Source organism: Schistocerca gregaria, chromosome 5 (genome assembly GCF_023897955.1).
Source record: "Schistocerca gregaria isolate iqSchGreg1 chromosome 5, iqSchGreg1.2, whole genome shotgun sequence".
Classification (NCBI taxonomy): domain Eukaryota; kingdom Metazoa; phylum Arthropoda; class Insecta; order Orthoptera; family Acrididae; genus Schistocerca; species Schistocerca gregaria.
Genome location: NC_064924.1, coordinates 628,357,880 through 628,371,642, shown reverse-complemented (window position 1 = coordinate 628,371,642; position 13,763 = coordinate 628,357,880). Strand labels below are relative to the sequence as shown.

The 13,763-nt window shown below is 39.6% G+C and overlaps 1 protein-coding gene across 6 annotated transcripts in view; it reads left to right on the top strand.

Moving 5' to 3' along the window:
- The window catches only part of LOC126272259 (transcriptional repressor p66-alpha-like), an 87,860-nt gene that overhangs the window by 14,256 nt on the left and 59,841 nt on the right, over nt 1-13,763 (top strand). For all 6 annotated transcript variants that reach the window (XM_049974989.1, XM_049974985.1, XM_049974990.1 and 3 more), the window contains exons 2-5: nt 2,221-2,289; nt 2,374-2,671; nt 4,584-4,901; nt 5,402-5,531. In XM_049974989.1, coding sequence (XP_049830946.1) covers nt 2,249-2,289; nt 2,374-2,671; nt 4,584-4,901; nt 5,402-5,531 — 787 coding nt within the window. In that variant the 5' untranslated portion in view covers nt 2,221-2,248. The remainder of the gene's footprint in view (nt 1-2,220; nt 2,290-2,373; nt 2,672-4,583; nt 4,902-5,401; nt 5,532-13,763) is intronic.

The following is a 13,763-nucleotide window of genomic DNA, read 5'->3' as shown; positions in this document are numbered from 1 at the left end:
ATGGGGTGATGCAAGATATATTGACTGATGAAAGGAGAAAATAAAAAAATGAAGCAAGCAAAAGGGAATACAAATGTTTAAAAAGTGATATTGACAGGAAGTGCAAAATGGCTTAGGAGGAATAGTTAAGAGGACAAATGTAAGGATTTAGGAGCATATGTCCTGGGGGAGGGGGGGGGGGGATAGATATTGACTACAGAAAATTAAAAAGGCTTTTGGAGATAAGAGAAGCAGTGGTATGAATATCAAGAGCTCAGATGGAAAACCAGTCCTCAGCGAAGAAGGGAAAGCTGAAAGGTGGAAGGAGTACATAAAGGGTCTGTACAAGGGAGATGAACCTGCAGGTAATACAGAAATGTAAGAGGACATAGACGGAGATGAAATGGGAGACATGATACTGTGAGAAGAATTTGACAGAGCACTGAAAGTCGAAACAAGGCCCCAGTAGTAGGCGACATTCCGTCAGACCAACTGATGGCCTTGGCAGAGCCAGTCATGACAAAATTCTTCCATCAGGTGTGCAAGATGTATGAGAGAGACAAAATACCCACAGACTTCAAGAAGAATATAATTATTTCAGTTCCATAGAAAGCAGGTGTTGCCAGCTACGGATATTACTGAACTATCAGTTTAATAAGTCATGGTTGCAAAATATTAAACACACATTCTTTACAGAAGAATAGGAAAAGTGGTGGAAACCGATCTCTGGGAAGATAAGTTTGGATTGGGGAGAAATGTAGGAACACGTGTGAAAATACTGTCCCTATGACTTATCTTAGAAGATAGATTACAGAAAGACAAACCTATGCCTACAATATTTATCCACTTAAAGAAACTTTTGTCTGTGTTACTAGAATACTGTCTTTGACATTTTGACAGTAGCAAGGGTAAAGTACAGGGAGCAAAAGGCTATTTGGAACTTCTACAAAACCAGATGGTGGTTACAAGAGTCAAGGGGCATGAAAATGAAGCATTGGTCAAGAGGGGAATGAACTAGGGTTGTAGCCTATCCACAATATCATTCAGTCTGTATGTTGAACAAGCGGCAAAGGAATCAGAAAAAAATTTGGAGAATGAATTGAAGTTTGGGGGGAGGAAATAACGAGGTTCCAATGGCATTGTAATTCTGTCAGAGACAGCAAAGAACTTGGAAGAGCAATTGAATAGAATGGATAGTGTCTTGAAACATCAACTAAAGCAAAACAAGGATGATGCAATGTAGTTAAATTATATCAGGTGATACTGAGAGGAAGCAAAATAATTGCTGATGGTCAGAGTTGTGGATACAAAATGTAGGCTGCCAATGGGAAGAAAAGCATTTCTGAAGCTTTAAGTGCTGGGAAGTCTTTAATGAGAGTATTTGTATGAAGTGTAGCCATGAGTGGAAGTGAAACACAGTGAACAGCCTCAATAAGAAGAGAATAGAAGCTTTTGAAATGTGGTGCTACAGAAGAATGCTGAAGATTAGATGAGTAGATCATGTAACTGATGAGGAGATACTGAGTAGAACTGGGTAGGAAAGAAATTTGTGGCACAACCTGACTAGAAGAAGGAATCAGTTGATTCGGACACATTCTGAGACATCAAGTGACCACCAACATAGTACTTGAAGCAAGTGTGAGGCGGGTAAAAATCATAGAGAGAGACCAAGAGATGAATACTGTAAGCAAATTCGAATATGGTAAGCAGATTCAAAAGGACGTAAGTTGCAGTAGTTATTTGGAGATGAGGGTTGCACAGGATACATGAAGAGCTGCATCAAACCAATCTTCAGACGGGAGACCACGGCAACAATAATATATGTAAATATGCAGCATGCAACCACATTTCAGGCACAGATTAATTTAAGTGTGTGTGTGTGTGTGTGTGTGTGTGTGTGTGTGTGTGTGTGTGTGTGTGTGTGTGTGAGAGAGAGAGAGAGAGAGAGAGAGAGAGAGAGAGAGAGAGAGAGAGATTGATTTAATTCATTAATCTGTCCCAACCTTTTTTTCTGTTCAGACAAAGACAGGAGAGGCAGAAACTATCATTCATAATGCATTTCGTAGTATTGTCATTGTTCCATCTGGAATTTTCCATTGTTTAAACAAAGATATTTGTTTTATGTTGTAGGTAATGGACATAAATTACTTTAATCCATTTAATGTGCTCCCATGATTCATGAGATTTTTTTGTGCTACCTTGTGCAACTGATTTGTAATGTGCTTTTAATTTCTGTTGCAGATTCAACCAAGTTATACATCTGTTCAAGATGGAAGTAGACGATGACACAGTTGTGGATCTGAGTGTTAAGTACGTACAATACACTTTTTCGCCTGTAGAAAATCTGTTGTTTGGTTGTACCTTTGAACTATACATCTTATTGTTCTCTTCCAGACGAGACAGAGACATGGGACCTCCTCCAGCTAGGAGTGATGTGCCCCAAGACCTTTCAAGAGTCCACCGTGTGGAAGAAATCGGCATTAGTGAAGTTCGTGGTTTAATCCCACGTAGTATAAAAGAATTTGATGACAAATACCCTCGGAGGAACTTGCGTCCGAGAACTGAGCGGAACTATGCTGAAAGCCCAGATATAATAGTGCTTTCTGATGAGGAGCCTCGGATAAACGGCTACACAAATGGCTATGAAAGTGACTCGGATGAAGGGGAGATGCCACCACTTATACCAATAAAGGTTGCCTAACTCGAAGAAACTGCATTTTCCTTTGTTTTCAGTGTAGCTTCTACATTCAACTTAGATTTGTAAGATAATTTTACTTATAAAATGTTTGAATTTTAAGTGTTGACTAATTGTTTGAAATATGAAAAAAATGTGAACTAAGATAACATGTTGTAGGCATCGTTCCTACTATTTATGGTGATGAGTCTATAATATATTCAGTCAGACTGCTTCTGTCTCTTTTTATGTAAATTTTATTTATGAGTATAAACTATGGTAGTATCCTTTAAAACTGCTTTTAAGTTATGCTCATCAGTTTCCATTGTGATATCCTAGAGATGTTTTGCTGTTGGAAACCATTGAACTTCTATTTCTTTGCGAGGCAATTTTCTGTCCTCTCTTACAGTTTTGCTTTGTGTTTGTTGTGGTTTCCATAAATCTTAAAGTGAAAACCATCACTGCTCCTTTCACGAGGGTAGTGTCATCAGAATTACCTATGTTTATACAGCTGGACTACAGCTTGTTGTTTAGTGATCTTGCTATTTGCATTTTCCTTTTTTTAAGAGAGAGAGAGAGAGAGAGAGAGAGAGAGAGAGAGAGAGAGAGAGAGAGAGAGACCATACATTACTATTGTCCAAATACTCTGTAGGTGACAGCAGGGATAGGGGTAGGATGCAGATACATTCACCAATGAATCTGTTACATCAGTGTGTGGAGGAAAAGGAATACAGGCACTCTTTCACCAGCAGATGAATTGTGGTCACAGACGGATACCTACACTATCAGAAAGCAACTCTCTCTCTCTCTCTCTCTCTCTCTCTCTCTCTCTCTCTCTCTCTCTCTCTCTCTCTCCCCCCCTCCTTCTATATATGTATATATAGTAGAGCTAGGAAGTGTGAGAGATCAAAAACTTCTTGGATTTTTTTGCTGTTGTAAATGGCTCATTGGTATTATCATTCGTCTGAGTGGTTTCATATTCTCAATTTTGGTTTGTTTCCACCATCAGATTTCAGTTATTATTGGAGTAAATGTCAGACTTGTATCACAAGACAGCACAAACTTAAACGGCTCTTTACTTTTTATATCGATGCACTGAACACACTTTTGGGTTTGGTTGGAAATAGTGAATTAGGGAGTGGATAGTTCTGCACAATGCAGTGAATTCTATTCTTGCAATGGATTCATTATTATTGGATTGGATAAATGCTGGTTGCTAGGATTTTGTTGGCAAGTATGACATATGATGACTAAAAGCTACTGAGAACATGGTATCAGATAGACGAGGACATGTGGAAATGGGGAGGGAATAAAAGACCTGCAAATGCTTAGAGCTGAAGAAAACTGAAGGTAGATAACAGAAAGAGATGGTGAACCTAGATTGACAGATTAAGTAAAGAATGGTAAACAATTCCACAGAATAGAGTGTTAAGTTGGAACTCTCAGGTCTGGAACATCATCTCAAAATAGTAGTTAAAGAACAGGTGATGTTTATAGGCTGCTTCTCATCAGCACTTAATAGTCTCTTTGAAGCAAAGCCCTTATTTGTACAAAAAACCATTTAGTGTTTTGCAAAGGAGAAGTGGTAGGTAATCCACAGATGATATTCTTGAAGAGACCCATTCTAGTTGTAGACGGGAGACACGTCCACAGTCTTTACATAACTTTTGAATGTGATAATTTGTAGTTATGGCTGTCTATAAATTTGATTGCAATTGCTCTTTTGGCTAATTGTTCTTTCAAGTTTACATAGTAGATGATAGAGTGAAAAGTAATGATGCTATAAGTTGTCTTCATGGGCCAAATTGTATAAAAGTCCTGCCACCAAGGCAGGTATATGGACATTAACTATTTTTAATCATGCTTGAATCCTTTATTCCCTATTCCTTGTGTTAAATCTGCTCCATAGTATAATCTTCTTCTACAACAGGAGTTGACCCCACAAGAACTGGAAGAACGTGAACGCACCCTCCGGAAGCTGCGCGAGGAGCTACGCAATGAGGAAATGAAACTTGTGCTGCTGAAGAAACTACGTCAGTCCCAGCAGATGAAGGAGAACATTGCTGTAGTCCCACCCACACAGCAGCCACAAGCAGGTGTGGGTCCGAGTGTTGTGCCGGGGGTTGGTGTGCCAGCAAAGCCTCCAGTTACTGGCAAGTTGCCACCACCACCACAGCAGCAGCCCCCACCACCTCTCGTACGTGCCAACCACAGCAAGCAGACTAATGTACCACCCTTGCTGCGAGGGGTTAGTATACAGATATTATGCATTAATTCACTATGGATATTACGCAGTAGTTCACTGCTTTTACCAGTCTACATATTACTCTCATCACTTGGCAGTACCTCATTATCAGATTTCTTGAAAGTGATTGTTGCTGACATTTGAATAGTAATAGCACTATTGCCCCATTAGTAGAAAGTGTCACTGTGACAGGTCAAATTATGTATTTTTTAAATTTTTTTAAAGTTTTTTTTTTTAAATACTGACCCAAATCTTACTTTATTACAAATATAACTGGTGAAGCTATTGGTGAGCTCAGATATTAGTACTTCGTTGGACCAAAGCTATTCAGCAGAATAAAAATGTGCAGTTGTGGTGCTTGAAATGATTTACAGTTGCAAGATGTGGTACTCTATTTAGACTGTTCCATATTTTGCAAGTTTTAGAGGGAATTTGTATGTAAAGTTGTCATTAATGGAAGCATTGCTAGAGGCATTTTTCATGATATGCTGCATTTGTCACAGCAACCACCACCCGCTCGTCCTCAAAGCATACATCATCCTCCACCTCTGATGATGGCACCGCAAGCTGGCCGCACTTCAGCAACGAGCTTACCACCAAATATGATGATGAACCAGCAACCATTACCCAGAGGCATGTACCTTGCTTTGGTTTAATTGCAACTGTCGGACAAAAATTGAGCCTTGTTCAAACTTTAATGTTGTTATGTGAGAAGATACTTGGTGTAAAATAATGTAGAATGCTACTTTTTTTCTCAGTACATAGATTTTTTGGAAGGGAAGACTCATGACAAAAAAAAAAAAGTATCAGGTATATAATTAGAAAATGTAGACTTTTAAGGCAGCCAGAATATTTTACCAAGACAGTGCCGAATAGCTTCAAAATATTGAAATAGTTTCATATTGTGTAGCTATAAGCTGGTACTGAATGCAACCAGTGGTAAAACAATTACATTTGATTGTGCAACCCACAGAGTACAATATATCCAGTTCATCTAAGGATGTGGCTAAGTTTGGGTGATTGTTATATAGATGCTGTCATTCATCATCAAAAGTTTGCATCTGGTCTAAAATATAGTCATAAGCTAGTTAATTAGCTAGATGTTCCACAGATCATTTGAATGATTCTTTTATTGAAATGATAGTGGAATGAGTCATTTTACGGGATGTATGTACACATAAAAAAAAGTTTTGCATCACCTCAGTTCTGAGAGTTCAAGAACCTGTACAGAAAATAGGAGTGGATATCAACATAAACATCATTTCCACCATTTTTATTGCTCATGAAAACCACACACTCCATTTTGTACCACCATACAGCAAGACCTTCATAGGTGGTGGGCCAGATTTCTGTACACACCTGTACCTCTAATACCCAGTAGCACATCCTCTTGCATTGATGTATACCTCTATTCGTCATGGCATACTATCCACAAGTTCATCAAAGCACTGTTGGCCCAGATTGTCCCACTCCTCAACGGTGATTCAGCGTACATCCCTCAGAGTGGTAAAGTTGTCCATAAACAGCCCTTTTCAATTTATCCCAGGCATGTTTGATATGGCTCAAGTCTGGAGAACATGCTGGACACTCTAGTCAAGTGATGTCGTTATCCTGAAAGAACTCATTCACAAGATGTGCATGATGGGGACACGAATTGTCATCCATGAAGACGAATGTCTCGCCAGTATACTGCTGATATGGTTGCACTGTCAGTCGGAGGGTGGCATTCACATATTGTACAACCATTACGAAGCCTTCCATTACTACCAGCGCCATACGTCGGCCCCACATAATGCCACCCCAAAACATCAGGGAACCTCCGCCTTGTTGCACTCACTGAACAGTGTGTCTAAGGCATTCAGCCTGACCGGGTTGCCTCCAAACACGTCACCGACAATTGTCTGGTTGAAGGCACATGCTACACTCCTCGGCGAAGAGAACATGATGCCAATCCTGAGCAATCCATTTGGCATGTTGTTGGGCCCATGTGTACCACACTGCATGGTGTCGTGGTTGCAAATATGGACCTCGCCATGGACATCAGAAGTGAAGCTGCGCATCATGCAGCCCATTGCGCACAGTTCGAGTCATAACACGACAACCTGTGGCTGTACGGAAAGCATTATTCAACATGGTGGCATAGCTGTCGGGGTTCCTCCAAGCCATAATCCGTATGTAGCGGTCATCCACTTGCAGTAGTAGCCCTTGGACAGTCTAAGCAAGGCATGTCATCGACAGTTCCTGTTTCTGTGTATGTCCTTCATGTCCGAACAACATCTGTCTTCAGAAGTTCTGGAAACTTGGGTGATGCAAAACTTTTTTTGATGTGTGTGTGTGTGTGTGTGTGTGTGTGTGTGTGTGTGTGTGTGAGAGAGAGAGAGAGAGAGAGAGAGAGAGAGAGAGACAAGTGGTAACGTCAATGAAGACTTTATTTTACTCCTACTTGTGCAACTACGCTTTAAAAAAATTACTTTTTTTTACTGGCTATCTGTTTTTAAGGAGAGATTCAATGGAATTCACAAAAAATTTGCAGTTTTGAAGTCGTTTGAACTTAGAATAATTTACATACTTTGTATTGACTGCAATCAACGTTAAATTTAATGGTTTAGGAATGGTTATCATATGACATTCCAGACAGTATACGCAGGTTTTGATAGTGGCTGAGATTATTTGCATGATGACATATCCTTATATGGATAAGGACTGTTTTTTTCAAAACTCACTTTCTGCAAAATTCAGGAAACACAAAAGACTGTTTAGGGATTTGTGTATGGATGGATGAAAGTTTTGCAAACTTATTATACATAATTTATTTATTACTAAACAGCAATTGATACACACACAAATCAAAAGAACAATCTGCATACATATATTTAAAAAAGACAATGAAAGTATCACATGATTTCAAAACTTGCGTTCTGCAGAACATATTAATTTAAAACTTCTTTCTTATCATTCATTTGCCAAGGAAACATAATAAACAAGTATAGTACATGTAACTTTTTAAAAATATTGCTGATGCAAAATGCAGTAATAACATTAAGCTAACCATTAAAATATTTTAAATCAATCCAATCAACATTTTTAGAGTTCAATGGCTTGCTCTGTTTCTCCATCTACCTTTTTTATCACGTCACTTACATTGGCACTATCAATAGCACTATTCCTCATGAGAATATTTTCATAGAACTTCCTATACCCTTGAGTTACAATGAACTTCATCAACTTTGCCATATCTTGACTCTTCTTTACCCACACAACTTGGTCTTCATTTTTTTGGGCTGTGCCCATGGCTCTGAAGGATTTATGTCCTTTCTTGAGTATATCTACTACTACTTGATCCCCCACATTAAGTATATTTAACAGGAATTTGCACCTTGAATTTGCAATCCATTCATACAAAGGAGCTCCCGAAAATCTGGCAAGTAATCAAATAAAGTTCAGGTCATTTTAATTACTGAGTGTGCAGTGCTAGTTTGTTTCAAATGCTGAATGTATTGTTAATCAGAAGTGTTGTTAAGTGCTTACCAACCATTTTATTGGATGCTAAGCAGACAACCTAACAACCCCTGGGCCCTCTTATGGACATACAGTGACTTGATATGTGACCACTTTTGACATCCAATGGCACTGCACTTTCTTCACCGTATCTTTCACAGGTTGTCACGTATTACACTCTTCTTGTCTTATTCTTCCTTTCAACTTGCATTACAGTTTCAGAGTTGTCTTGTCATTTTATTTAAAAATAAAATTTTAAACAGTCTACGAACACACATAACTCCTTTGTTATATCAGATAGGAAGTTTTGCAACTGACAGTGACCTGACAATAACGCAGGTGCTCAGAAAGTAAATGCCATGAGGCCATGCAAATGCTACCAATATGAAATGGAAAATGGTTTTATTAAAATCAGAACACTGTTAACCCTACAAAAAGTAGCTGCAGAAAGTGAGTTTTGGAATAACTGAGGACATTTGGCAGCTTCTAATCATGGAAGTAATTGAGTTATGAAATAACTGTTTCCTGAATAATAAAGGTGGCCAAAAAAACAGTACATTTTGCCCATTTTTTCAGAAAGCGAGTTTTGAAAAACTCGTCCTCATACATCGTTCCGTGTAGTGTTAAGAATGATCATTTACTTGGAGCTGCCTCTTCAATAATTACAGGGTCCAACATGAAAACAAGGTTAAAAGGACGGGTGGGTCATTCTGACCACAGAATGAGTGTGACCCATTTGTAGTGAAGAAAGATTTTTGTTACTGAATTTTTCTTTGGTGCAGTTAAAAGTAACACAGCCACAGAACTTGTGAAAGACTCTTTAACATTACATACTTAATGTTTTTAACATTTAGCCATTTTTGTTTGTGAAAATACTGACAGTTTATCTATAAAAAATCTACCCAGAACACCCTTAAACTTTTCCACAGATAAATTGATAGTTATGTTACTCCACCAATAGCTTACTTAGGAAATATGTAGAGGAAAATTTTCGTATTCTGGCCTCATTCAGTTTTTAATTTTCAATCAGTCTGAAATTATTTAAAGCTGTTTTTTAATTTATGCTGTGTATACTTTATAATGTTACAGTAAAGCCCCGCTTTTATGTCCCCACATTTTATGTTTTCCCACATTTTACAGTAGTTTTTGTCAGACCCAAGAGGAGTCTTATTCTGTCAGTACAATGCTTTCCGATAATTAATGATTACATGTTATAACTTTTCCTGCATTTTAGTTTTCTTTGACATTATCATGACCTTTAACCTTTAACATTGATTTTTATTCAGATTTCTGCAAAAACTGCATCATATTCGCGCTCAAAGTCAACCTAGGAACCAAGCAGAAAATGAAGACTGTAGGCAGAGTTATTGATCGTGTAACATAGTGTTAGCACAGTAAGCAAGATTTTCATTGTCGGTGTGTTGGGTCATGGCTGCTTGTGTTAAAGGTTCACTGTGTTTGGAAGGGTGGTAAAGTATGCAGAGTCATTGCCGTAATGGTAATCATGATCGGACGATAATGACTCTTGCAGCAGTCTTCCTTCTGCTCCTTGTGTTGTATTATAATATATTTAGTTTAATTTTCACACTCATTTATACAGATAAAAACAGCTTTTGAATGTGGCCATCTCAGTAATAGGTTTTCGTTACCAGTTGTCACTTCCGCATGAAACATGCTAATCTGTTCTAGGCACACAGTCTTAATTTGGTATGGTCTGTTGTCAGGTTCGTTCAAGATATGGTTACAACTGTTGGAACCCTGCAGGTGTGTTTGACACAGGCATTCTCCCTGTTCCCACGGTTTGTGACTCTGTGAACGCTGTTAGAGTGGTAACCAATGGACTGTTGCAACTAGTTTCAACTGATCAGCGGAAATTGTTCTGACTGACTCCGCAGTGTTTAATGACTGTGCTCTAATTAGGTCAATGCGCATATATGCATAGGTTTTTGTGTTCAGTTTTGTAGCATTTTTGTTGAAGAAAATAAGCACTAGCTTCTTGCTAGTTATGTAAGTCAACAGTGCAGCTCAATCTTGTGAAATTTTATTACATCCTAGTGTAATTATATTCTGTTGAGGGATTCTTCTGCAGAAATGTGCTGCATATACAGGGTGGTCCATTGATCGTGACCGGGCCAAGTATCTCACGAAATAAGCGTCAAGCAAAAAAAAAAAACTACAAAGAACGAAACTTGTCTAGTTAGAAGCGGGAAACCAGGTGGCGCTATGGCTGGCCTGCTAGATGGTGCTGCCATAGGTCAAACCGATATCAACCATGTTTTTTTAAATAGGAACCCCCATTTTTTATTACATATTCGTGTAGTATGTAAGGAAATATGGATGTTTTAGTTGGACCACTTTTTTTCGCTTTGTGATGGATGGCGCTGTAATAGTCACAAACATATGGCTCACAATTTTAGACGAACCGTGGGTAACAGGAAGGTTTTTTAAATTGAAGTACAGAACGTAGGTATGTTTGAACATTTTATTTCAGTTGTTCCAATGTGATACATTTACCTTTGTGAACTTATCATTTCTGAGAAAGCATGCTGTTACAGCATGATTACCTGAAAATACCACATTAATGCAATAAATGCTCAAAATGATTTCCGTCAACCTGAATTCATTTGCCAATACGAGTAGTGACATTCCTCTCAACAATGAGTAGTTTGCCTTCCGTAATGTTCGCACGTGCATTGACAATGCCCTGACGCATATTGTAAGGCATTGTCGATGGATCACGATAGCAAATATCCTTCAACTTTCCCCACAGAAAGAAATCCGGGCACTTCAGATCCAGTGAACATGTGGCCCGTGGGGTATGGTGCTTTGACGACTAATCCACCTATCTTGAAATATGCTATTCAGTACCGCTTCAATCGCACACGAGCTATGTGCCGGACATCCACTGTGTTGGTAGTTCATTGCCATTCTGTCATGCAGTGAAACATCTTGTAGTAACATCGGTTGTACATAACGTAGTAAATCAGCATACATTGCACAATTTAGATTGCCATTGATAAAATGGGGGCCAATTATCCTTCCTCCCATAATGCCGCACCATACATTAACCCGCCAAGGTTGCTGTTGTTCCACTTGTAGCAGCCATCGTGGATTTTCTGTTGCCCAATAGTGCATATTATGCCGGTTTAGGTTACCGCTGTTGATGAATGACACTTTGTCACTAAATAGAATGCGTGCAAAAAATCTGTCATCGTCCCGTAATTTCTCTTGTGCCCAGTGGCGGAACTGTACACGACATTCAAAGTCGTTGCCATGCAATTCCTGGTGTATAGAAATATGGTACAGGTGCTGTCAATGTTGATGTAGCATTCTAAACACCGACATTTTTTAGTTTCCCGATTCTCGCGCAGTTTGTCTGCTACTGGTGTGCGAATTAGGCGTGACAGCAGCTAAAACACCTACTTGGGCATCATCATTTGTTGCAGGTCGTGGTTGACATTTCACATGCGGCTGAACACTACCCGTTTCGTTAAATAACGTAACTATCTGGCGAACGGTCGGGACACTTGGTTGATGTCCTCCAGCATACCGAGGAGCATACATAGCACACGCCCGTTGGGCATTTTGATCACAATAGCCATACATCAACATGGTATCGACCTTTTCCGCAGTTGGTAAACGGTCCATTTAAGCACGGCTAACATACCACAAAGCAAATACTGTCCGCACTGGCGGAATGTTACGTGATACCACGTACTTATGCGTTTGTGACTATTACAGCGCCATCTATCACAAAGCGAAAAAAGTGGTCCAACTGAAACATTCATATTTCAGTACGTACTACATGAATATGTAATAAAAATGGGGGTTCCTATTCTAAAAAGTGCAGTATATATCCGTTTGACCTATGGCGGCGTCATCTAGTGGACCAACCATAGCACCATCTGGTTTCCCCCTTCAAGCTAGATGAGCTTCATTCTTTGTAGTTTTTTTGTTTGATGCTTATTTCATGAGATATTTTGCCAGGTCATGATCAATGGACCACCCTGTATAAAGCCTGTAGTATCAAAACCAAAAAGATCATACTATCCTCCATTAACTTCACTTTCAAAATGAATGAATTTTCTTTCTTGCATACAAGGATCCAATCACAAGAGCTAATAACTGAGGGTCACATACTATACTCTCTGCAGTTGACCATTTTGCCACTTTGTCAACCTATGTCATGAATGGTTTCTACGGAAATACCAGACTCTGGTCATGTTGGAGAAAGCCTGCAACACCTGTTGGAGGACTGGTATCCTCAGTACTCTCTATGTGGGTGGCATCTGAGTCGCCTCTCCCATTTCACTTTTAAAGCGAAGTTGTGAGGGTACATGCAGGTTCTGCCCTGTCGGACACCTTTACCCAGAGAAAATTGTGTGCGTCAGGATTCCGTCCTGAGTGTCATCCTCTTTGCTATCATCATTACCGTGTTACGGTCTGTCTCCCACTGGGTATCTCTGGCTCTCTTTTCATTGACAATTTTGCCGTCTGTTGTAATTCTCCGGGGACTTGTGTCCTTGAGCGTTGTCTTCAGCGTTGCCTTGCTTGTCTTTACTCTTGGAACTTTGATATTGGCTCTTCACTTTATCACTGACAAAACTGTTTTTATGAGTTTCTGGTGGCACAATCAGTTTCTGACACCATCTTTACATTGCGGGCTTGCTGCTCTTCCGTTCATTGAAACTACAATATTCCTGTGGCTCATGCTACACAGGAAACCTCCTTGGTCCTCCCACGTCTTACCTGGCCACCCACAGTACTCAGTCCCTCAGTGTCCTACGTGTCCTCAGCGGTACTTCCTGGGGAACAAATTGGATCATCCTTCTCCATTTGTATCGATCTCTTGTCCATTCGAAACTAGGCTATGGGTGTTTCGTTTATACATCTGCATGTCCATCTATCTAATGCCGTCTTAATACAACCCACCATCATGGCATCTGTTTGGCCACTGATGCCTTTTGCACTACCCCAGTTGTGTCTCTGTATGCAGAAGCTTCCAGACTACCGCTGTTATGCATTCCTCTTCTGTTACTTCCTGGAGTTTACTTTCGGCTATTGTTCTGGCAGCTTAACTTCATGCTAACTGCCACTTTCCCATTGGCTTCATACAATGGCCCAAGTTTATCTTAGACTTCATTCGCTTCCTGAGGACATTACTTCAGACTCTCTCTCTATTGCTGTAAGTTTTTCGATCTTCGCGTTAGTACCTGTCTGTACATTGATGGCTCTCGGACTGACCGTGGTGTCGGGTGTGCCTTTGTCATTGGTACTGACAATTTCCGGTGTTGGCTTCTGGAACACTGCTCACTATTTACAGCAGAGCTCTTTGCCCTCTATCAAGCCACATAGTACATCTGGCAT